This window comes from Vidua macroura, chromosome Z, assembly GCF_024509145.1.
Source record: "Vidua macroura isolate BioBank_ID:100142 chromosome Z, ASM2450914v1, whole genome shotgun sequence".
NCBI classification, from domain to species: domain Eukaryota; kingdom Metazoa; phylum Chordata; class Aves; order Passeriformes; family Viduidae; genus Vidua; species Vidua macroura.
Window position 1 is genome coordinate 63,633,305 of NC_071611.1, and position 22,215 is coordinate 63,655,519.

Below are 22,215 nucleotides of genomic sequence, written 5' to 3' on the forward strand. Positions count from 1 at the left end.
CTGTGTTTCTCTGTTATCAGTACAAATTTGTTGCAGTTTCAGTAAGCTACTTACAACTTGATTGTTCTGCCTAGTTTCCAGCACAACTGTACTTTGCCTAAACGAACTAACCTGTTATGTAAACTGGCTAGTCATTGTGTGATTTGTAATTATCTGCACCTGTCTGGAGCTACAGTGTGTCATTAAAAGCAATTGCTGTTGTTTTGTTCAAAAATGGATTGTGTTTCAATAAAGGATGAAATTATTCTGCTGCACAGATGTGTGCCTTCTAATTTTCTTTTGCAGGGAATTGAACAGTGTCCAGAGCAGCATGGTCTTTCATTAGGAAATATGTGTATCTATGCCTTTCACCCTAAAGCGGGCTTAAGTACAGCCAAGGATACTAAAAGATTGTTGTTTCATATTGATGGCGTAACCTAGTTTTCCTGAGTTTGGTGTTTGACCAGTGAACAGTGTTTATTGTCTGGTCTTGAAGGAGCTGAATGTTTCCTGCCACTCTTGGTTTGGTAAAGCTAATTTCACAGCAGGGAGAGCATACATTAACCTCCTGCTTGGCAGTGTTTATTTGTCACAGTGCATTTACAGACTTTGGCTTCGACAAGCCTTGGCAGGGATGGTTGTGGAGAGGTGTGTGGGCTGAGGCAGAAGAAAGCAGAAGCAAAAATTGAAGCATTCATGTGTTTTTGCTGGATGGGTGGTGATGAAATCAGTGAGGGGAGCAGCACAGCAGGGCATCACAGGGCTGCGTTGCCCTGACCATGGAGGCTGGTGAGCCAAGCTCTGTGCACCTGCCCAGCCACCCCACTGGGATGGTGGCACAGTCACTCTACTTGCTGATAGCACCCCTGCATTTTGAAGGACGTCTGTGCTAGGCTGCATTTTTAGGTTTTGTCTGCTCTCACTGCTCAACAGAAAGAATTTTAAAGAAATAGGTGGTGCGTATGTTTCCGTATATATTACACTCTGATCTCTTTCTTTACTTCTAGAAACCTTAATTTTTGAACATTTTGACCTGACAGTCTCCCTTTAATACCATATTATGCAAGGATCTCAGACATCAAAGATATTGGAAAAGTGATTAAAAGCAATTTTCTAAAAACTACTCATGTGCCTTAAATTTCAGAGCCAAACTTTTGCCACTCCATTGACTAAATCAGTCTAGAAATCTCCAAAGCCTCTTCTGTGGCAGAGAATTATAAGCAGCAAACCTAATCCTCAGACTGGTGAGAAGAGAGAAACCAAAAGTCCCAAACAAAGGTCTCTGGACTTCCTTAGAGGAAAATCAGGAGGAAAGCTGCAATATAAACTTGGCTTCAGGTCTTTGGTATATCAGAGCAGAAATTTGCCAGCCAGAGGGAGTGTGTAGTTGTATTTTGGTCTCCTTTAGTATTTGGTGATGAAAAGGATACATGTCAATGATGGCTGAGATATATGCACCTCATTGTAGTGACAAGGAAGATTTTAATTTGTTGTTGAAATTTAATTAAATTATGCCAGTTTCAGGATATTAATCAGAGTTTTGTGAAAGGAGATGTACATGCTACAGAAGTCTTTTACAAAACTAGGAATCAAGAGCTACACTTGAGAGCTAGAAAAGTCTGCAGTTCAGAAGTCTCCTCTTTCCATTTTTATTTGCCCAGCCATAAAGTCATGGATGACTAAAAAAGCATGAAGTTTCACACCCCTTTTCCTAATGATGTAGTCAGTCTAAAAATCTAAGCAAAGCCTTAGATTAAGAAATTAATGTTAAGGTTCTGCTGTAAATTGTACATACTAAGTGAAGATTTTACCTATAAAAATTAAGAATAATTACTTATTTAAGTCCCCAGAGATTTCAAAGTTCAGCATCCAGCAGTTACTGCTCCTTTCAGGGAATTTGATCCTGATAAACCTGAAGAGAAAGGTTCAAAAATTTCGAGGGAGATTCTTTGAAAAAAATCTGTATGCCATAGTGGCTGTTCTGTTTGCTGAGCTTTAACAGCCATCACTGACACAGCACTCCAGGAGGCAGGGGAGAAAGTCCATCGATTATCCACTCTGGGCCCCTGTTTTTGCATTTCACTCTAGACTTAGTTCAGCAAAATATAACCAGAATGCATCTGTTCTTGACTTTGTGAAGAATAATAAAAAAGGACTCAACAATGTGTTTCAGGTAAAATGAAAATCTTTCCTTTTTTGACACAGCTTTAGTAAGATTGCAGTTTGCTAGTCTTCTGCCAGAAGAAGAATGTAATGCTTAAAGCAATTTTGATCAATCCTTGGCGCTTTCTCTTTTGTACATGTGTTTGACAGAACATCTAAATAATTCTCATGGTGGCAATAAATTTAAATATTGATCTTCTTGGGGAATTCTGTAAAGCTCGGAGTTGAAGGGCTAGGACTTTTCAGAGCTGTAGCTTCAGCATGTAGTCTTACACATAACATGATGGGAATACTTCTGAGTTATCTATATACAGCCATATTGTCATTACAGTGCAATTTTTGACATCATGTTCAGAAGTTCAGGAGTGCATTTATATTTGAAATGTCTTTTTAGCCCCCCAAATCTTGGATTGAAGAGGTCTTCAGTAAAAGAGAATGTGCTCACATTATTCCCAGCTCGAAAGAACCACACAGGTAAAGCAAGGATTTTTTTTTTTTTTTTTTTTTCCCTGGTATATTTAAAAAGAATCAGAATAATTTTTATGGGCATTGTGATTGGTTTGGGTGGTGTGTTTTAGTGTCTCAGTCAATGATTGCTGGTCTATGGGTTTTCATGGACCCCATCCCCAATCTGTTTTATAAGACACCGTTTATTTGAATTAAAAATTGGCAGCAATTAACCTTACTATGCTTCTTAGATTTGTTGCTCTCAGTGTGGTAACAAACAGGTATGGTATCCAATTAAGAAACTGAGTTACATGGAGTTACTGCTGCACCATTTTTCCTCTTCCTCAGAATAATTACTGCTGCTGATCACAGTTGAATTGATACTCTAATGTTAAAGCTGTCTTATTTTACACAAGCATATATTAATTGTCCACTTTTCATAACAGATGTCCTACAGGATGCCAGGTGTGCCAGAATTTAATCAGGTAAGAGTGCCTAAATATATATGTACTATTTTTATAGTAACCTAATAATAGGCAATCCTAGTCAAGGAAGTAAAGATAAGAGAAATATAACTTCTGTTTTATGGTCAGAGCAGCATTTCTAGGAATGTGCTGGAGAATGCTTGGAATAAGTAGAATAAATAGTATAATAAAAATGCTATAATAAAAGGTGGTGATAACCTTTGATTTATTTGCAATAGAAAATTCTACCCAAATACCTTGTGTACATGATTTTGTTTTAATCTCCTCCTCAGGAATGAAAGGCAGAAATGTGTCTTTAAATGAGAGTCAATTCCAGCTATATCCCATATTATATGAAGGAGAGTGAGTCTATAGCAATAGAGAACAGTGAGAATTATGGAAAGAAAAAGAAAATGAAGGGAGAAGAAAAAGGGCAAAAGAAATATCCCTGATAATAGGTTTTTGAAGATTTTTCATCTTCTCCACAGTGAGGATTCTGAGTCCCTGTTTTTGGGAAGGCAAACAACAAAAATTTCATTACTTTGGTGCTTTTAAATTCTGTTATTTTCAGGGAAATTGTATTTTGTGACCTGTATTAAATAGTTGTTTTCAATCCAATATTTGTCGGATGGTATTACCAAACACATTTTGGTACTGTATATTTATGACAATACAATATCAATTACTGGAACAAAAAGTTCAACTTTCATTTGATTTATGTTAAAGACATCTGATAGCTGAGGCAACAACTGGTAACTAGCAAGCTGGCGTGAAGAAGTCCCATAATCCGTGTTACCATGATTATCTGCCTTTTCATTATGCTTCACATTTCATTTTGCTTCTGAGATTTACAAGAGTCATCTTTTCAAAGAGTAAATAAATTACTCATGAAATCAGATTACTGTAGAGGGCTGATATGCAGAATGGTGCTGGCATTGTAAGGCAACTGATTTGTGTTTCTGTTCAGAAAATGTGAGCTCCTTCTAAGGGAATGGTCTCATGTATATCTTGCTTTAGAGCAGAAGAATTGATATTCAAAGATTTTTGCAGGTCTTTCTGAGAGAAGAAATGCAGGGGGTGTTTTAATGCTTCCTGCTAACCTGCAGATACTCAGCTGCATATCGCAACTAAAGTTACATTGTCCTTCATAATACAGTAGTTTAATTTCATCTCAATCAAGACTACAGTAGTTCTGTGGTTCTCCCCCTCTCTCCACTCAGAGTAACCATGTTGTTAATCAGAGAAGATCAGTAGGACAAAAATTAACCCACAGAAGTGGAAAACCAAAAAATGAGCTTTCACCAAATCAGCCCCCTCATCAAACACAGTTTAGCTGCATGAATGTGAACACAACTAGGAGAGGGAAGAAGAGAAACAGGAAATGTGCACTCCATTGGATGGATTTGTTTTTTTTCTTTCACCTTTCTCTGTCAAGACATGTCACCTGTCTGTCAAGACATCCTGTATCTTTGTGTGTCTTTTATCTTGTAGTTTTTTCTTTCAGTTTTTGCTGAGCATTTTCATGCTGTTTAGTTTAATATGAATCCAGTTTGTTTGTCTATGTTTGCAGAATGTGTGTCGGTGTCTAATGTACATTTCAGTCAGCTCTTATATTGCAAGTGTATTTTCCAAATATTAACTGTTCTTGTCTTCTTGAGCATCTCAAGGTGTACAGAGAGCTTTGTTCTAGGAGAATTTTTCTGTTCCTAACAAGGAGAAATAATGTCCATATAATTGTTATGATTGGTTATATTGTATTTATTAGATCAGCAATGGAACAGGTTTTGGGCCTCCTGAGTTCTGTAGTTTTCCACAATAGTCAAAAAATCATGTGGATATACTTGATGCCTACATCAAGTATAGGCATATAATTCGACCTAATATTGTAGGCAAATAAAATCTCCTAATGATTTATTTTGTAGAGAACTTCCAAGGTTTGCAATCAGTTTGTGAATGGAAGCAGTTTGCGAATGGGTTATGCAACTAATTCTAAGTAGAATTACTCCATTTAGAAGTTGCTAATCAAGTTTGAGCAACTTACCAGCATCTTTGTCCATGCTCCCCTGGTGAGCTGAAATTAGTCTCTACTCTTGCAGTACTCTATGCAGTACTCACAGAAACATCCCAGACAGCAGTTAGAATGGACTCACTATATGAGTATTCAGAAGTGAGGTGTCAATTTTCTGCATCCTTATACATCTGAGATGTTCTTGCAACTTGTCTATATATCTCACCTTTAAGGCATAAGTTTTAGACACAGCTTCTAAATCGCTGTCTGTTAGGGCACTGGATCCTGTAGCCTGACTCCTGCAGTTACTTTTATTTAGTGTTGACCGTTTGGGTTTCCCTTGTTGCTCAAAGTGTGTGTTTTCTAGTAACATGCTTTTATGTTACTGATGATGTCCCCACCTTCTCTGGTAGCTTGGTGAACTTTTGAGGCAAAAAAAGGCAAAGTCATTGCAAAGATGCTTTGTATCAATGCATATCCACATATCCATAGGATCACAGAGTAACTCAGACTGTCAGGGACATGGTCTCCAGTATGCTCTGCCAGGGGAGTCAGAAGAAGATGCTTCACTCAGTCCTGTGAAACACCAAGGATGGAGATGACCCACCCTCCCCAGGTCCTGACTCCATCACTGGGTTGTCCTCCTGGAAAAAAGTCTTCTTCTTATTTCCAGCTTCAGACTCCATGTTTTAGCTGTGCTGCTGCCTCTCACCCTTCTGCCATGTGTCACTGAAGAGCCAATCTACATTTTCTGCATCCCATCCCATCAGTGCTGGGTGTGTTGTTGGAGCCCCTGAAGCCATCTCTCATCCCAGCGGAACCATCCCCTGTCCAAAAGCCTCTTCTCAGAGACCAAGGGCTCCAGCCCCACCATCTGTCACCAGAATAGTCACTCTGCCCCTGAAACCTATCCAGTTTGCTGGTGTTTCTTCTGTGTTGTGGACTAAAGTTGGAGGTCATACCAAGACAGGGGCTGGGTGACAAGCACCACGTAGAGGGGACGGACCCTGCTTGTCCCCTGTCTCTCGGGCCATGTCCTGCTCACACCACCCCAAGCACCTGTGGCCCTCATTGCTGCCCAGGCACATGGATGGCCCTGGCTCAGCCCACTGACACCCAGGACCATATCCCAGAGCTGCCCTGCCCCTAGGGCTGCACATTCCCTCCATCCCCTTTTCCGGGTGGCAGGTGGACAGGCTGAACAGGAAAGGCCCTGTACAGACCCCAAGGAACCTTTCTTGATATTGGCCCATCACCCAGCCAGGTCCACGCCTGCCAGCCTGGCATCCCTCCCACACCATAATGTCATAGCCCAGCTACAGAAGCCTGGCTAGAGCCTGGATGAGAGGAGGTGCTCTCCTCTCATCCCAACAATTATGTAGCAGAAGGCGGTGAGGTGGGGGAGGCTGACTGACCATTGGTAATACCTTGCTTACAGCTTCCTGTCATTGTCTCTTCCTCCATGTGGCCAGATGTCGGCTCCAGGAGGTCTCACTCCTTGGTTTTACTTCAGACTTATAGCCAGATGGCTGGCCTGTTGTTTATTACTTGTTCCACAGGGTGGCTTTTTCCTGTTTTTGAAGGCATGCATAACATTTGCCTTTCTCCAGTTATTGGGGACACCCTGATCTTCACAGCCTTGGAATCTGGTTGTACAAGGGCATCAGCCACCTCCCTCAGGACCCTGGGGTGCAGCCTGACATGTGTGTGAAACAAGTGCTCCTGTGCTAAACATCATCTCAGCCTGCTAGTGCAACTCCACCTTGAGCCCTGTGTCCCAGAGTGTAGGAGACTTCCTTCTCCAGTTTACTTTGGCACAGGATTGAATCAACCAAACCTAATTTGCCTGGGTTGAAAAATGGAGTGCAGACCCAGTGCTTCTGGGTATCAAGAAATACCTTCCTAAAGCAGCTCAGTCCTGCATTTCCTTCCGGTTGTTTTGGGGTTTGGTTTTGGTTGATTTGTAGTTGGTTGTGTTTTTTTTAATCTGATTTTTTTTGTCACCAGTTAGTTCTCACTCATCTCCACTGAAAATTCTCTCTTTTAGAATGCACATCTCCAGAGTCTTGCAGATGTTTACATCTAACCTGCCCCTAAATGGACAAGTGGTACAGCTGAGGCCTGAGGCAGTTGTGTTTGGGTTGTTGAAGGATGTTTGGTTTCTTAAAAGAGGGAAAGTGAAGAACTTATCTCCATTTCCTAGGGTATATTAACTTCTGAAATGTCTAAAGGAGACCTGGACTGTCAGCTGTCACTATAAATTACACTGAAGTTAATCCTGTAGGAGAGACTGAAGCCTGTTGAAGCCTGTAAGAGAGTAATGATTGAAATTGGAATTTCAGCTATTATTCCAGGTGCAAAGCTTTAATGCTAACTGAGTTTCTGGTATCTTTCTGTCCTGTTTCTGGCTAGGACAGGGTTAATTACTTGCAGAAGCCAACCAGGGGCCTGGCTAGGACCCAGAGGTTGTTCTCTACCACTGTCAGGTCATTGCCAAGGCTTGGGGGGAATGGAATCTCTTCTGGGGAGGAGGGGTCCCTTCTGGATGGAGGTAGTGTTGTCTTTTCTATTGCCAGGTTTTCCATGTGAATTGTTCATTTTTTGTGCCCCTTGCCATCAGTTTGTTGTTGCTTTTCATTTCCTTATCTCGCTGGTGTTTCCAGCAAACTGTTCTTATCTCAGCCCATTATCTTTTCCTTCTGTGCCTCCAGTTCTCCTCTCCAGCCTCAATAGAGGGACATGGGGTTGAGGAGAAGTGAGAGAAGGTGCATGGTTTGACATGTTTCAATGCGAACACTAAATTGAGGAATCACAGAATCACAGAATCACTAGGTTGGAAGAGACCTTCAAGATCAACAAGTCCAACCCATGCCCTAACACCACCTTAACTAATCCATGGTACCAAGTGCCACATCCATTTTTTGTTGAAACACATCCAGGGATGGTGACTCCACCACCTCCCCAGGCAGATGATCCCAGTCCAACTCTTGGCCCTGATAGGACTATTCCCAAGAGTCAGATCACGTGTCCTTCTATTCTCAAGAGTCATATCATGCCCTTCTGGGTTGGCATAGAGTGACCAAGGGAGGGGTTAGGTATTGTCTGTTGTTGAGGGGTTTCTGTGTGAAATGTTCATTTCTTGTGCCGTCTGTTATCAGTATTCTTGCTGTTACTGTTTGTTCTCTTATCTCGTTGGTATTTCCAGTTCATTCTGCAATCTTCACCTTTTGTGTCTCCAGTTCTTCTCTCCAGTGCACTGCAGGGAGAAGGGAAGGGAAAGGTGTGAGCGAGTGAGCAGTGTGTGGTTTAAAGAGTCTCAGTGGGAGCATTAAACTGAGGGGTACCATACCCAAACCATGACAATCTCCCTCAATACTGCACTTCAATCCATGTATTTGGTATACGGACTTTGCTGGCTTCCAAGAGTTAACATAAAGGTCACTCTGAAATTCTCCTTCTGATTGTTGAGGATAACTCCTAGATCTTTCTTTGGTACTAAGAATAGCCAGTGGTAATACTCATAGCAAACTTCAGTGTCCTACAACATTCCTTTGAATGGGAACATAAGCTGCATTGCTCAGGTCAGAATTTCTGTAGAGGGTTCTCAGTTACAGAACCACATAGAATCACAGCATGGTATGGACTGGAAGAGACTTTTGAAGACTGTCTAGTTCAGCCCCCCAACTCTTATAAGTGTTCCTCAGGTAGAAAACAAGTTCTATACCCAACTAAACATAATTATGATATAATTCAATGTTACTTTGCTATTGTTGCAATTTTTTTCAATACAGTTAATTTTTACTGCATTCCATGTGAGACAACTTCAGTATTTTTCTTTGCAGGAAGTTATTTGGGCTATTCACTTGTAGATCCTAAACTGTATGCAAGTCTGATATAAAATAATTTCTGTATTTTTATTGTGAGGTGCTGCTGTGGACGGCTGATTGGAGAACACTCAGGATTAGAATGCAGCTGGCCTGTTTATCAGGCTGGCTCACAGAGTGATGGTGGAGAATGGTCTGTTCAAAAACACACAAAAATGAGTCCAACAGATGCATTTGGTACAATAAATTTTCAAGATGGAGACCACACTTATCATGCTAAGGTAATAGGTGCTGTCTTTATGTCTGACTTGTTTTTGTAATTTCAGCATAAGAAAAGAAAGGCAAAGAAAGGCAAAAATTTGATTGGATGCATATCAGATTGATTGTATCAAGAGGGCAGGGGAATCTAAAAGTAAACCAGATTAAAATGTGTATATATTTTTATGTTGAACTTCACTGTGGTTAGGGATACACTGTCTATTGCTCACATGCATTTTTGTGCTATCATGTTAGGGTAGTATGACAGCTCTAGTCCTTCACAAATCTGCAAGACATTAATGCTTAGAACTTTGTAATGTGTTGCAGTTTCTTCTCCTGAAGTATTTAAAAGATGTTTATTTTACCCATTATTTTCCTTTCCAGTATATTAGACTTTCTTATGATAGCAATTTGGATCATCTGCTGCACCTGATGGTTAAAGAATGGCAGATGGAATTGCCAAAGCTAGTGATCTCTGTTCATGGAGGCATTCAAAATTTCAAGCTTCCCTCAAAGGTCAAGCAGGTTTTCAGCAAAGGGCTGGTGAAGGCCGCTGAGTCTACAGGAGCATGGATAATTACAGAAGGCATCAACAGTGGTAGTGTAATTATTTTTCTTTGTTTCACTTTTCCTTTTAGTGTTTTTTTTTTCTGCATAACAACATGTACATTTAGGTCAAATAGAGTGAAATTAACTGGCATTTGGTGATATGTCAATACAAAATGAAGCCATTCTTATATAAGCAGTAGTGCGTAATTCAAAGAGTGGGATCATGTTAGTTTGCTGCAGACAGGCATTCTGCATATTTTAATTAAAGGGCAGAGTATTCTATATGTATTAAGAAACACTGCATATACCCAGAACTTATTTGCAGTAAATTTATCTGCTTCATTAAAATATTCAGGTTCTGTGGACTATGATTAGGATTTTTGAAACAATTTTCAAAGCTCAATTTAACTTGTGTTCTATAATTGATAAAGTTTTGGATCAGGAGAATCCATTAATTAGCCTATTAGTAGCTGAAAATCCCTTTGAACTACTCTCAAAAACTCAGAGGGGTCAGTAAACTGTGGAACTGAAAGTTTTACTTCTTTAGCTGCTATTCAATCTGGTGATCTTAGAGGAAAACTATCCTGGTCATTTATGTAACTAATGAAGTTCTATGGATGTGAAAAGCACCATTAGCAACATGTAAGAGTATTAATAATTAGAAATATGTGCTGAGTTTGAAGCAATGGTACATTACACCTGAGCTGTGAAGGGTACACCAAATACACAAGTTAGGTACAATGCTTTGGTTTTCATTGAAACATATCTACAGTACAAATGAAGTGATGTGAAACTTTTCTTGGTGTCCTGTAGCAGGTCTCTGAATATAGAAGAAAAATTATAATTTGCTTATCTGTTTAGGAGTGTCCAGGCATGTGGGGGATGCACTCAAAGGCCGTGCCTCACCACACCTGAGAAAGATCTGTGCTATTGGGATTCCTCCATGGGGTATCATTGATAATCAGAGGGATCTTGTTGGAAAAGATGTGAGTTGGATGCATTTTAATAACAAAAGCCTTTGTGTTCATGGGATGTTAGAATTTTCTTGCATACTTGATTTTCTTCTAGATTAACTTCACTAGTTTGATCTTTTTTTCATTATAATAGAAGCTTGGCTTTTACTCAGCAACAGAATTCTGTGCCATGTTGAGGCACTGCATTTTGCTTTTTGTGTACAAATGAATAGCTTTAGAATACTTCTCTTCTTACAGGAAATTGCTGTTCCTTTTTTAAATTTCATAATTATGTAGATAACTCTCTTGTAGTTGTAAATTATGTTTTTCTATATTAAGATTTGGAATGAACAGTCAGGTTAGGAGTGTACACAAATAAGCTATTTATATGTGTATTATTTTACTCACAGTCTATTTTATATTCACAAACTATGACTTTATGCGAGCACATAATCTATTCAAGTATCTAAAAATACTTAAGTAGTAAGGTGAAATCATTCCTGATAAATGTTAGCTCATGTATTTTTAATGGGTATTCAACTCAGGGAAACTGTGCCATGGTGTTCCAGTTGTTGCAAAGAATGTCAGGAAGTGACTCTAAGGATTGCAAACCTAATCAGAAGTATTTTCTGAGGTATTAATTATGGGTTTGTTGCTGTTAAGAATCAAATGCTAAGAATCAAATGTTTGAGTAGCTCAAAACAACATGATGGAGAATTTCGAGCAGCCACACTGTCATGAAGAAACAGATATAAGTGAAGGAGCACAAATTGTTGTATTTTGTTGGTTTCTTTGGTTGGTTGGTTTCTTTGAAGACATTTTTATTTTGGTTTTCTCAGGTAGTTTGCCTGTACCAGACTCTTGGTAACCCACTCAGCAAGCTGAGTACGCTCAACAGCATGCATTCTCATTTTCTAATGGCAGATGATGGGACAGTAGGCAAGTATGGGAATGAAATGATGCTCAGAAGGAATTTAGAGAAGTACATATCTCTTCAAAAAATACACACAAGTGAGTATTGCTGTGGCATATCTGCTTTATGGCAGAAAAACCTGTCCTAAAAGATGGGGAGGTACTTGACTTTTCATATTACATATTGTGCATCTTGATTTGCCATAGCTTTCACTGAGGTGAAATGTTGTTAATTGCATGTGTCTTGAACTCTAAAACTTAGGAAAATCAAAAGGACAGCATTTTTATAAAGCATTATGCATTTGGATGAACTCACAAATGGGTTTTTCAGTTGTAGAGACATCTAAATGACTCAGATTATTTATAAATTACTCAGATTATAGCATTTGCTCACTTCACAGTTTCATGTCATTGCTATTTCACCACTAGATACTTCCTCAGCATTTTGTGAGATGGAAAGATTGCTACATTCAGTGTAATTAAAATATTTTTTACCATGTTAACTACTTTTGCCCTCATCACTCCTCTATTGCAAGCCTGTGACCTCCTCAAGTACAGCAATGAAGAGTAGTTGCAGAAGTAAAACCTTTAGCCAGTGTTTGATAGATTGCATTACTTCCACCGTTTATTTATAGAGGAAATAAATTACAGTAAAGAAATAATTAAATATATGTTTATTACATAGACAATTGTTTCCTTTTATTCACTAGATTGTACAAATTATTTGTGGAAGTTAGTTCTTACCTAGTCATTCAAATCTTGAGGTATGTTAAAAAGGCGTTAGTATTATGATGTTGATGTTGTTTCCTTTATCTGATCACATAATAGAATTGACAAACTTAGAAACCAACCCAGTTTTTAACATGTTCTCGTATAGAGCTTCTTAGTTCAACTCTTAGATTTTCTTAGTATGAGCTTTTGCAAGTCAGGCTTTTACTTTCATTTCTATTGCATTGTACTTGAAATTAATTTCTGTTTTTTGAAAAACCTGCCCTGCTGATGTAACACTTCAAGAAATACCTGATTACTTTTCTATGTGTGTAGGTAAATACATGGCTATTGAACATGTTTCAAATGTCCTTGCATGTGACAACTATTATAAGGGAAGAGGGATATTTAGAAGGATGTTCTTCCTGATGCTCACAGTTTTTTCAGTAGTTTTTAATGATATTTTTTGATCTGGTTGAAGAAGTTTTCTGAAAGTCTTAAAAGATGTAAGTGAAATTACAGATGGTGAAGATTGATTACAGATGATTTCCTCTCCATATTTAACCACATATAAGTATTTTTTCCCCAGATGTTTTGACTTTTGTGTGTGTGACTGAGATCTCTTTGTAAGTGGCTAGGTATGTTTTGAAACAGGAATGGGCCAAGGTGTTCCCATAGTCGGGCTGGTGCTGGAAGGAGGCCCCAGTGTGATCCTGATGGTGTGGGAGTACATGAGGGCCAGCCCAGCTGTGCCAGTGGTGGTCTATGAGGGCACTGGCAGAGCTGCAGATATCTTGGCATTTGCCCACAAGCACACGGGTGACATGGGGTGAGTAGTGGCATAATGCTCCTCCTTCTCAGTCTGCCACGCTGGCAGGCACCTACAAACCCCTGTCTCAAAACTGCTGAGATAATTTCTAATGCTTCTAGTAATGATGCCCCTCTGGTCTTTTGCCAGCTTTAATTTCTGTGGTGGGAGGATGGAGTTCCTTTCTTCCCTGCCTCAAACTAGCGCTGAGATAATTATTCTGCCAAAATTACTGTGGCTTTTTTGAAGAGGGAAAACTGCATGTAGCTACTCTGAGTTACGAAATTTCTCACCTTTGGTGAGACACACTCATGGATGACCCCCAGAGTATTTGCTATTGTTTCAGCTCATCCATGTCTCCAGCTATCAATATTCTGTATGTGGGCTTGGATTTGGATTGTTCAAAACTTTTGAGACTAGAGCTGGTGTTCACTGCTGTAGGAGCCTCAGGCTGGAGTAGAAGGAAGACTAAGTTTCCTCATCTTTGGTTTTGGGTTACTCAGTGGTAGCCTAGATTTGTCATACTTGTCAAGGTGTCTATGTCACCACCAGTCCAGTCTCAGCTGCAGGCTCTATTGAACCTACCCTGGTGAAAATGTTGCATCCAAACTGGACATAAAAATATATGTTTGCATAGCCAATTAATAATATATGTAAAAGTTTTTCAAAGTCAAAGAGCTTTTTAAATAAAAAAAATTGAATTTTAAAGAGGTGGCCTGGGTTCACTCCCATTTTAGAAAATGAACTGTTTAATAAACTTTATATTCTAATTGTTTACTTATTGCCTTTTATGAATATACTTTTGGATATGTGGCATTTGCCCCTAGTGTGTTGTTTGAGAACTTTTTTCTTCACTTGCTTTTTTCCCTATATTTATGACATTAAAAAAAAAAATTCCTTCCATTAAAAAAAAATGGAAAATATGAATGGAAATGCTAACAGAAAGACAAAAATGTGATCAAAAATGGGAGAGATATGAAGTCTAATGAACAAATGGCAAGGAATTTAATTTTATGTCTATTTTTCTTTCTTTATTGAAAGAAAGAAAAATCACTCAGTAATTTTTAGCTCTATGTTCGCAGAAAATCCTTTGAAAACTGTTAATTTATTCATGTGTTGTATTTTCAACAGTAAATATGTATGTCAGAACAAATGTGTATATGATTAATAATTTATGGTAAGAGATAACTTTGCTTTGTGTTGAAAGACAGATTAAGTCAACAGAGAAGTAGGAAAAAAAAAATTCTCCTATGTTTCATCTTTTCTGAAGGGTCATTTGGGTGGGTAAGAAGTATCTAAAATAGAATTGTCATTGATCATATGTCTGTTTTCCAGGGATCTGTGCCCTCAGGTGAAGGAGGAGGTCTTAATGATGATTCAGAACATATTTAGGTTGGAACACAAAGAGTCTAGTCATCTATTTCAAGTTTTGATGGAATGCATGAAACACAGAGAGTCTGTGAGTAGGGTTCATATGCTGAGTTTAGGAAGTCTTCATTTTCTGTTACCCTTTTTGCTCTTTCTCTGGTGGGTTGGCATGAGCACAGGTGTTATAGCTAATATAAAGATAACACAAATGTGTCTGTGCCAATTTCTATATTGGGTAGCTCTACAGAGCCTGTTTAGTTAATTTCTCAAGTTTCAGTTTCAGCCATTGTTATTAAAATGAGAGCCTTTCTGATTTTAGTGAAAGACAAAATATCTTTGTTTTCACAAGAAAGATCAAGTAATTCCTGTATTTTTCTTCCCTAGTAGAGTCTTATTTGTAATTTAGAAAGGTTTCCTTCCATTCTTCTGCTCACAACAGAGTTGTGCTAGAACTTGTCTCTGAAACACCACTAGTAACTGGAAATCCCCCCCTCCTTCCAGCTGCTGGCCATGCACTTGGGTAAACCATATTGACTGTCACCAATCACCATCTTATTTTCCGTGTGCTTTAGTTTCCAGGAGGATCTGCTCTATGATTGTAAGCTGAAACTAATTGGCCTGTAGTTTCCCAGGTCTTTCTTTTTAGCTTTTTAAAAAATGGTAGTTATGTTTCCCCTTTTCCAGTTACTTTGCCAGTCTGTTACAGCATTTCAAGTATGATGGAGTTCCCACTATATAGGCAAGTAATGATAATTGTACTAATAATCATTAAAATGGAAACTACCCAATACATTTTTAGTATTTTTTGTTTTACTTTATTCTTGTGTCTGTTTTCTAGTTGAGAACTGAATGAATATCAACAATGTTGCATTTTTACATTTCTCATGTTTAAAGGTTAACTAAAAGGAAACAAATCCGAGTAGACTCCAGCAGTAGGTTTATTACAGTTTTCCAGAGGTGCCATTGCATTAAAAACCACTTTCTGTCTGAAACAAAGAAAAATTGTGTCTGGACCCCTGCCATTGTTTGCATTGAAATGTATATGATTTAATCTACCACAGCCCATACAAAGAAGAAATAACTACTTCTCTGAAATAACAGACTTCTCTGCCTTACCTCAAACAGTATACTTCTGCAATTCTAACAGATAACCATATTTGATGCTGAGTCAGAAGATGAACAGGACATTGATTTGGCAATTCTGACGGCACTCTTGAAAGGTATTGAAAAATATGACGTGTTTTTATCTGGCATGCAGTCTCACTGACTTATCTTTACGAAGTACAGGAGTAACATAAATGTGTGAAAACTGATAGATCCCTTGCTGCCTCCTAGGTACAAATATGTCTGCTTCAGATCAGCTAGATTTGGCATTGGCCTGGAACCAGCTAGATATTGCCAAGAAACACATACTTGTTTATGGACAACACTGGAAGGTACTATTACCTGTTCTTTCTCACCGTGTCTTTACACTTTGTTTTGATGACTAATTTTTTTGCATTTGTCAAGCTTTAATTAAGGAATAGTTTGATGATTGCACTCAGTCTTCTGTAGTCTGCTTTGATATTGGAGGAGAATTATCCCTAAAATAGTGAAATATTCAACTATGCAGTGCATCAGATCACATTTGTTTTTCCAGAGAAGAGATGATATCCTAATGTTGGTTTTGCTGTGAGCTTTTCCAAGGAGTTTCAGTGATACTTCTGGATATGTATCTTGCCTGTGCTGGCAATCAGCGGGAGTTAGGGATATTTCATTGTAGCTTAGAATACTCTTTTCTCCAAACATATAAATCCCAAAGGGTTGTTGTATCTGTCTTCCTAGCTCTAGACAGAAATAGAGAAATCCCAGAGTAAATCACCAGGTTAAAAAAAAGTAATGTCATTATTTTAGGTATTATTTCTGAGGAATAGCTGCAATGGGAGAGTTATGATCCGATTATAAGAGATGTCTCTGCTCAGCTTAAGGTGTAGAAGAGACCATACCCAATAGTTGAGATTTTTTTGACAGTAAATGTGAGGTATGAGAAGGGGGCAGAGAAAGAGAGTGGGAGAAAGAGGTTAAACACAAGATACCACTATGTGGATTCCTGCAGTGTCCTGTTGGTTATTCTTCACCCTGGTCTTCACAGGTGAGGTACCTGCACTGTTCTTCTGGAGGTACCACTTTTAGACAGTCTAAGTCCTGGGTACTCACAAGATGTGCTGTTCCCATATGAGAAATCCCATTCCAGTAACTTGAGTTGGCATGCAGATAAGCACTTGGTTCCTTTCTCACAGTTTGCCACAGTGGGAATTTTTGTCCAGATGCTATCCAAGCCTTTACGTCCCTTAGGCCTGGAATTAACTCTTTCCTGCTGTGTCATCTATACTTATCTCAGGTTCTGTTGTGGTGTCTTATCTTCTGAGGTCAGGGTTTTGGGACAGCTAAGTGCATTCTTCAGGTCCTTACAGAAGGCAAGCTGTGATTTAGACCTGCATTAGTTATATGTGTGTGAAAGAACATACAGTAGCAATTAAATTAATTAATTAAATTTAAATTATGGTTTTCAAATTTTCATAGGTAATCCAGTATTTAAATGTAACCCTCTATAAGTGAGTTTTTTGTGTGCATAAGAAGATTTTTGTAGATGACAAATATAAAACTCTATGTGCCTCAACACATTTTTTCCATTTGTTATATGAATTAATATTTTCTTCAAGAAATAAAATGGTCCAAGAAGTACTTCCCAGAAGTACTCTTTAATTCCCCGCCAAGAATTACAAAGTTGATTTTTTTCAGTCCCAAGTCTATTTTCTTCTTTAAAACATAAATTTTGAAAAATGGACAGTTGTATGTATATCTGAGTGGCCATAGCTGGTTGTTTGCCACAACGGGAGACCTGAATTTTAATCACCAGACCATATTTTCCATGGGGCAGAAGGCTGAATATATGCCTGGGATGTCTACAATTGAACATCCATGAATTAAAGATAGGATATTGGAAAAAAATGAGAAGCATTAACTATAACAGTTGGAACAGGCTCCTCAAGGATGCGTTGAGTAATAAACCACAAAACTACTTAAAAGATGTAGATGTGGCACTTAGAGACAGGGTTTAGTTGTGGATTTGTCAGTGTTGGCCTTGCTGATTGACTTGATGATCTAAAGATCTTTTCCCAACTAAGTGATTCTATGATTCTGTGTGTTGGGGAAATAATAATATTTTCCTGATCCCCACCTCTTCAACACAGAAGGGTTTAGGGACCTATTGAGCAGGTTAGCCTCTTTACTCCTGGCTTTTCCAAGGTGAATATCAATTCCGTTTTTCCATATATTTGACAATATTTCCTGCTCTTCTGTGTACTTGAATTTTCAGATGTAAAAGTCATCTTTTGGGATAGGTAGATCGGCACTCAATATTCTCATTTAGATATTTAGGGAAAACCCTATTCTTTTACAGATTGTTCTCTATTAACTTAAGGATAAATCCTAGTAGGCTGTATACCTTTTTAAAATGTTTCTAACTTATATCTAGCTTATATTCATGCAGAAGACAGGTCCACTAGAACTTTCTTCTGCCTGTCATTGCCAAAATTCTGATTTCTCTCTACAAAGTAACTACCTTGCTTTCTCTTATTCTGCTGTATTTTTTCATGTTGTTATTAATGTACTTCTGTTATATTTGTCCTTACAAAACTGTATTGATATGCCATACTTTGACAGCTTGTTTTTTTACAATTTGCATATTTAATATCTACTGTCTATCCTGCTGATGTTTAAGGGGCTGATTTCAGCTGTACTTCAGTTCCCTGGAAACTCTTAGGTGAATACCACAGGTAAATACCACTAACTCTTCATGGATGGTTTCTATAATCTTTTCTACTGATGCTTCAATTTGACACAGTTCCTCAGATTTTTCTGCCATAGAAAAAGTACAACTTTGATAGGGGACTTGCCCAGCCTGTTCTAGGGCAACAAATTAGTATGCTGTGTCTACAATAGCTTTAAGTGTTTCTTTTATAGCTGGTCATCCTATGTCCTTACAGGTCCACTGGCAGTTCCCCTACTCCCGCTCCTCTGCTTCTGATATATTTGAAAAAAATCCATGTATCTGTTCATATCTATTTCAGTACAATGTTCAGCACTATTTTGAATGAAAAGCCACTGTCAAATAATAATTGTGTTCTCCCATTCACATAAGATTTAAAGATCTCATAATAAACAAGCCTCACATCTTTTGCTGCTTCTCTTTTTGTCTGTGGACTCTTATAATATTTCTGTCTATTTAAGTGTTTCAAGGAAACATGTACAATTATGCACGTATCGTGGCCATTTCTTTTTAGAAGTCTAGTGTTAGAAGTTAAGAAGGTAAAGGTTATAACCAGCTGTAGCTGTGTTTCTGTTTATATGTCAACTCTACCTCAAATAGCAAAGAATACCATTCTAATAGTTACCAAATGGCTGCTGATCTCTTCAGATGCACTGCCAGCTCAAGGACTGTTAAGGAGAAATTTAATGCAAGAATGGCTAGTCATTCTCAAATATTTCTGGAAGAAAACCCAATAATTCAGGATCAGTGCAAAAGTTTTCTTTTTATGTATAAGAATTCTGTAACATTTATTCGTCGTCTTTTAACATAATTTCTGTCAAACCTCAATATAGACATGGAATGTACTATTTTCAAGTTAGCACTAGCACCTGCCCTGTTAGTGCTCCAGCCTCCTCATTCTGCTCACCCCACTGCATTTCCTGTGCTTATGTGTTCTGTAGAAAAAACTTTATATGGATTTATATGAATCTCATATGTCTAAATCCTTTGCCACTTTGCATGTATATGCCCTGCTGAGCTCTGTTCAGAAGCCTTGAGTAGAGTACTTCCACCATTTGGACACTGCTTGTCGGTAGATCTTTGTTTTATGTTTCCTTTGAGGGAGTTTATTTTAACACACACCTTCTCTCTCATATTTAAAAAAAAAGTTTGCTTTAAAGAACTTGCAGTTCTATAGAGACTTCTCTATGGCACTTTTGAAATAGCTTTTGTCATGTGTCAAAAAAAAAATAATAATAAGGCTTCCCTCCATGCCCTGCATTATCATATTTTATCTTCTGAACTGAATTACAAAGTAGAGAATGTATTATCAGAGTCTGGTTGTAAAGTTACATTTCTAGAAGTCTCTGCAGATGTTGGATTTATGGAAACTGTTTTCCTTCCCCTCTACTGGCTTTTTACACAGATGTTTCCTCCAGCATATTTTTCTTTTGCACTTGCATGTTAAATATGCATAGAGGCAAGTCATTGTGGTGGAGAGATTAGCTCCAGGAATATTTTATTTATTTCCAAAAGTAATTTTCAAATATTTTCCTTCAACTCTGTCCATTTGGAGGTCGGTGCCTTGGAACAGGCAATGCTGGATGCTTTAGTCATGGATCGTGTGGATTTTGTTAAACTGTTAATAGAGCATGGAGTGAACATGCATCGTTTTCTTACCATATCTCGTTTGGAAGAACTCTACAATACAGTGAGTATTTGAAATGCCAGTGTACCACTTTAGATATGAAACTTTGCAAACAATGCTGTTTTGCTTAAGAGGTGTGATGATTAGGCCACATTTTTATGAAGGATTTAAAAAAAAAAAAAAAAAGGAAAATTAATGGGTTTGATTATTTTTGATTGTAATGTGGGGGTTTGGAAATGGTGTACCAGGTTGTTATTTTTGATTCACTGTTATGAACTAGATAGAATACTCATTGGAAACTGATGAGAAATATGTTCAGATTTTAATCTGATATGAAATACGTGCTTACCTTGCTGAAAATTATATGCTGTTTAGACCAAAGCTATATCAGCTTCTTTCTAGAATAAGTCAAGATTTAAGATAGTAGAGGTGTTTCTGATTGGTGTTGAAATCTTTCTGAAAGATTTGTGGGTAGAATGGGGAGAGTTTGAATCATAGTAATTTATTCTGTAGATTTTTTTAAGCTGCTTTCTTATACTGTATTGATTTTCTAGTGTAGAGTGACATGTTTGTTTACTGTCTTTTCTATTCACACCACAGAAACAAGGACCATCAAATCTACTTTTACACCATCTAGTTCGAGATGTGAAACAGGTAATAGACATAGGAAAGGCTGAGGACAAAAATGCTAGATTAGTACTTCAGTGTCCACTGGCAAGCTGCTATTATATAATACAGGGGACTTTTGGAAATAGGAGTGACAGCTTAATTACTGCAGTCCTATATCTGCTAAATAGTTTCATCTTAATTCCACTAACCCTCTAAGCAATTAACCAACATAGTGCTGCTGAGGTTCCCAAGGGTCCTGTACCTTAATTTCAAAGCCGAGTAGTTCATCCAGATCAGACTTTCTTTCTCATATTACTAAACTGACATTTTGAAGTGATTGTAAAAAAGACTTAGTGAATTAGTGCAGTAGTAATGCTCATTGCTTTAAGGTTTTCTATTTTTTTTCCCAAAGTTAAAGTCTTTCCTTTTTAGAGCAGTAATAAAAATATACTGTGACAAGAGATAATATTTGGATGTGCTGCATTGCCTAGGAGAACAGAAGGTAGCAGTGGATGACTACTGCAGGGAGCACTGGTTCCATTAGTGATTTAGTAGCAGTCTTGTTATTTACTTACATCATTAATTTATTTCACAGTTCTGTTATCTATTGTTCCTCACAGCACTGCTTAGACAGGAAGGGATGAGCTGTCCTTTATGCATCTAGACTTCAACACAGGCAATTCCTAGATCCAAATCTAGACTAATTGGCTAATTCTTTCCAGGGTGTGATTGCTAGGATAAAATGAAATGGTAAGTCTTACTGTTTGCAGAGTTCTGTTGGATTCATAGATTCATTTTGTTATTGTGGGTGACTTTCATATGAATGCCATTTATGGTTCTTTAGTTAGATGGAGAGTATCCTGGTCTCAATAACAGTTTTCTGTGTTTTTCCATATGAACATTCAAGATTTAATTTAGGTTATAAATCTGGAATCTATATGTTGAAAGGTCTAAATCTTGAAAAAACATTGAGCTTCTCCAGGCTGAGAAATCTCTCTCCTTCACTGAAGTGATTGATATGATCACTTCCCTAAAATCCATATATATATTTGTCTTTATATATCTCAGGACACTTTGGGAAAACCCAGTGTGTGATCTAAAGAAAAGCTTTTGGCACCTGACATACAGTAATGTATTTAGACCAATTAATGTAAAAAATGTCTGCACAATTTAAAAACTTTCTCTGCCTTTGTGTAAGCTAAGCTTGGGATCTGCAAACAGGCCTAAATGCTGAAAAGCCTTTTTCACCCGAGCTTCTGTAAGTTCACATAAGTGCTCTGTGAATGGGTTGTGCAGTTGCAGTCTGATTCAACATGGTGGCACTGTAGTTGGGACAGTTAACAGAGTGATGTGACCCTAGATTTCACAATATTTTCTGTTACTGTGAACAACTTTGATGCTGCTGTGATTGAATGCAGATACATCAGTCTGCTCTGATGATGTAAAAGATGGGGATTAGTGCAGAGAAAAGTATCTACAAACTTAGGTATTCAAAAGTACTTGCCTGACTCTCAGTGACCTGGGACTGAGTGCCCTTAGCTGACTGTACTGAGGCTTGCTACTGAAATATATTGGAAAAGCACCCTCAGTCCAATGAAGAAAAAGACTTTTCACAGTCTGAAAGGCTTACACTGCCAGGAATACATAACATCCCTGATCCCATTTATATACAGGCCCATTTTTCACTTCAAAGAGTTGCAGTTTAAGGTTTTACCAATAATTTTTAA

The 22,215-nt window shown here is 38.0% G+C and overlaps 1 protein-coding gene across 1 annotated transcript in view; it reads left to right on the plus strand.

Moving 5' to 3' along the window:
• Nucleotides 1-22,215, plus strand: part of TRPM6 (transient receptor potential cation channel subfamily M member 6) — a 71,622-nt gene that overhangs the window by 1,326 nt on the left and 48,081 nt on the right. Inside the window, exons 2-14 of the mRNA XM_054004015.1 lie at nt 2,068-2,152; nt 2,537-2,616; nt 3,036-3,074; nt 8,986-9,166; nt 9,528-9,741; nt 10,554-10,678; nt 11,485-11,656; nt 12,920-13,094; nt 14,409-14,532; nt 15,589-15,661; nt 15,777-15,877; nt 19,808-19,942; nt 20,480-20,533. Of these exons, the coding sequence (XP_053859990.1) occupies nt 2,068-2,152; nt 2,537-2,616; nt 3,036-3,074; nt 8,986-9,166; nt 9,528-9,741; nt 10,554-10,678; nt 11,485-11,656; nt 12,920-13,094; nt 14,409-14,532; nt 15,589-15,661; nt 15,777-15,877; nt 19,808-19,942; nt 20,480-20,533 (1,558 nt within the window). The remainder of the gene's footprint in view (nt 1-2,067; nt 2,153-2,536; nt 2,617-3,035; nt 3,075-8,985; nt 9,167-9,527; nt 9,742-10,553; nt 10,679-11,484; nt 11,657-12,919; nt 13,095-14,408; nt 14,533-15,588; nt 15,662-15,776; nt 15,878-19,807; nt 19,943-20,479; nt 20,534-22,215) is intronic.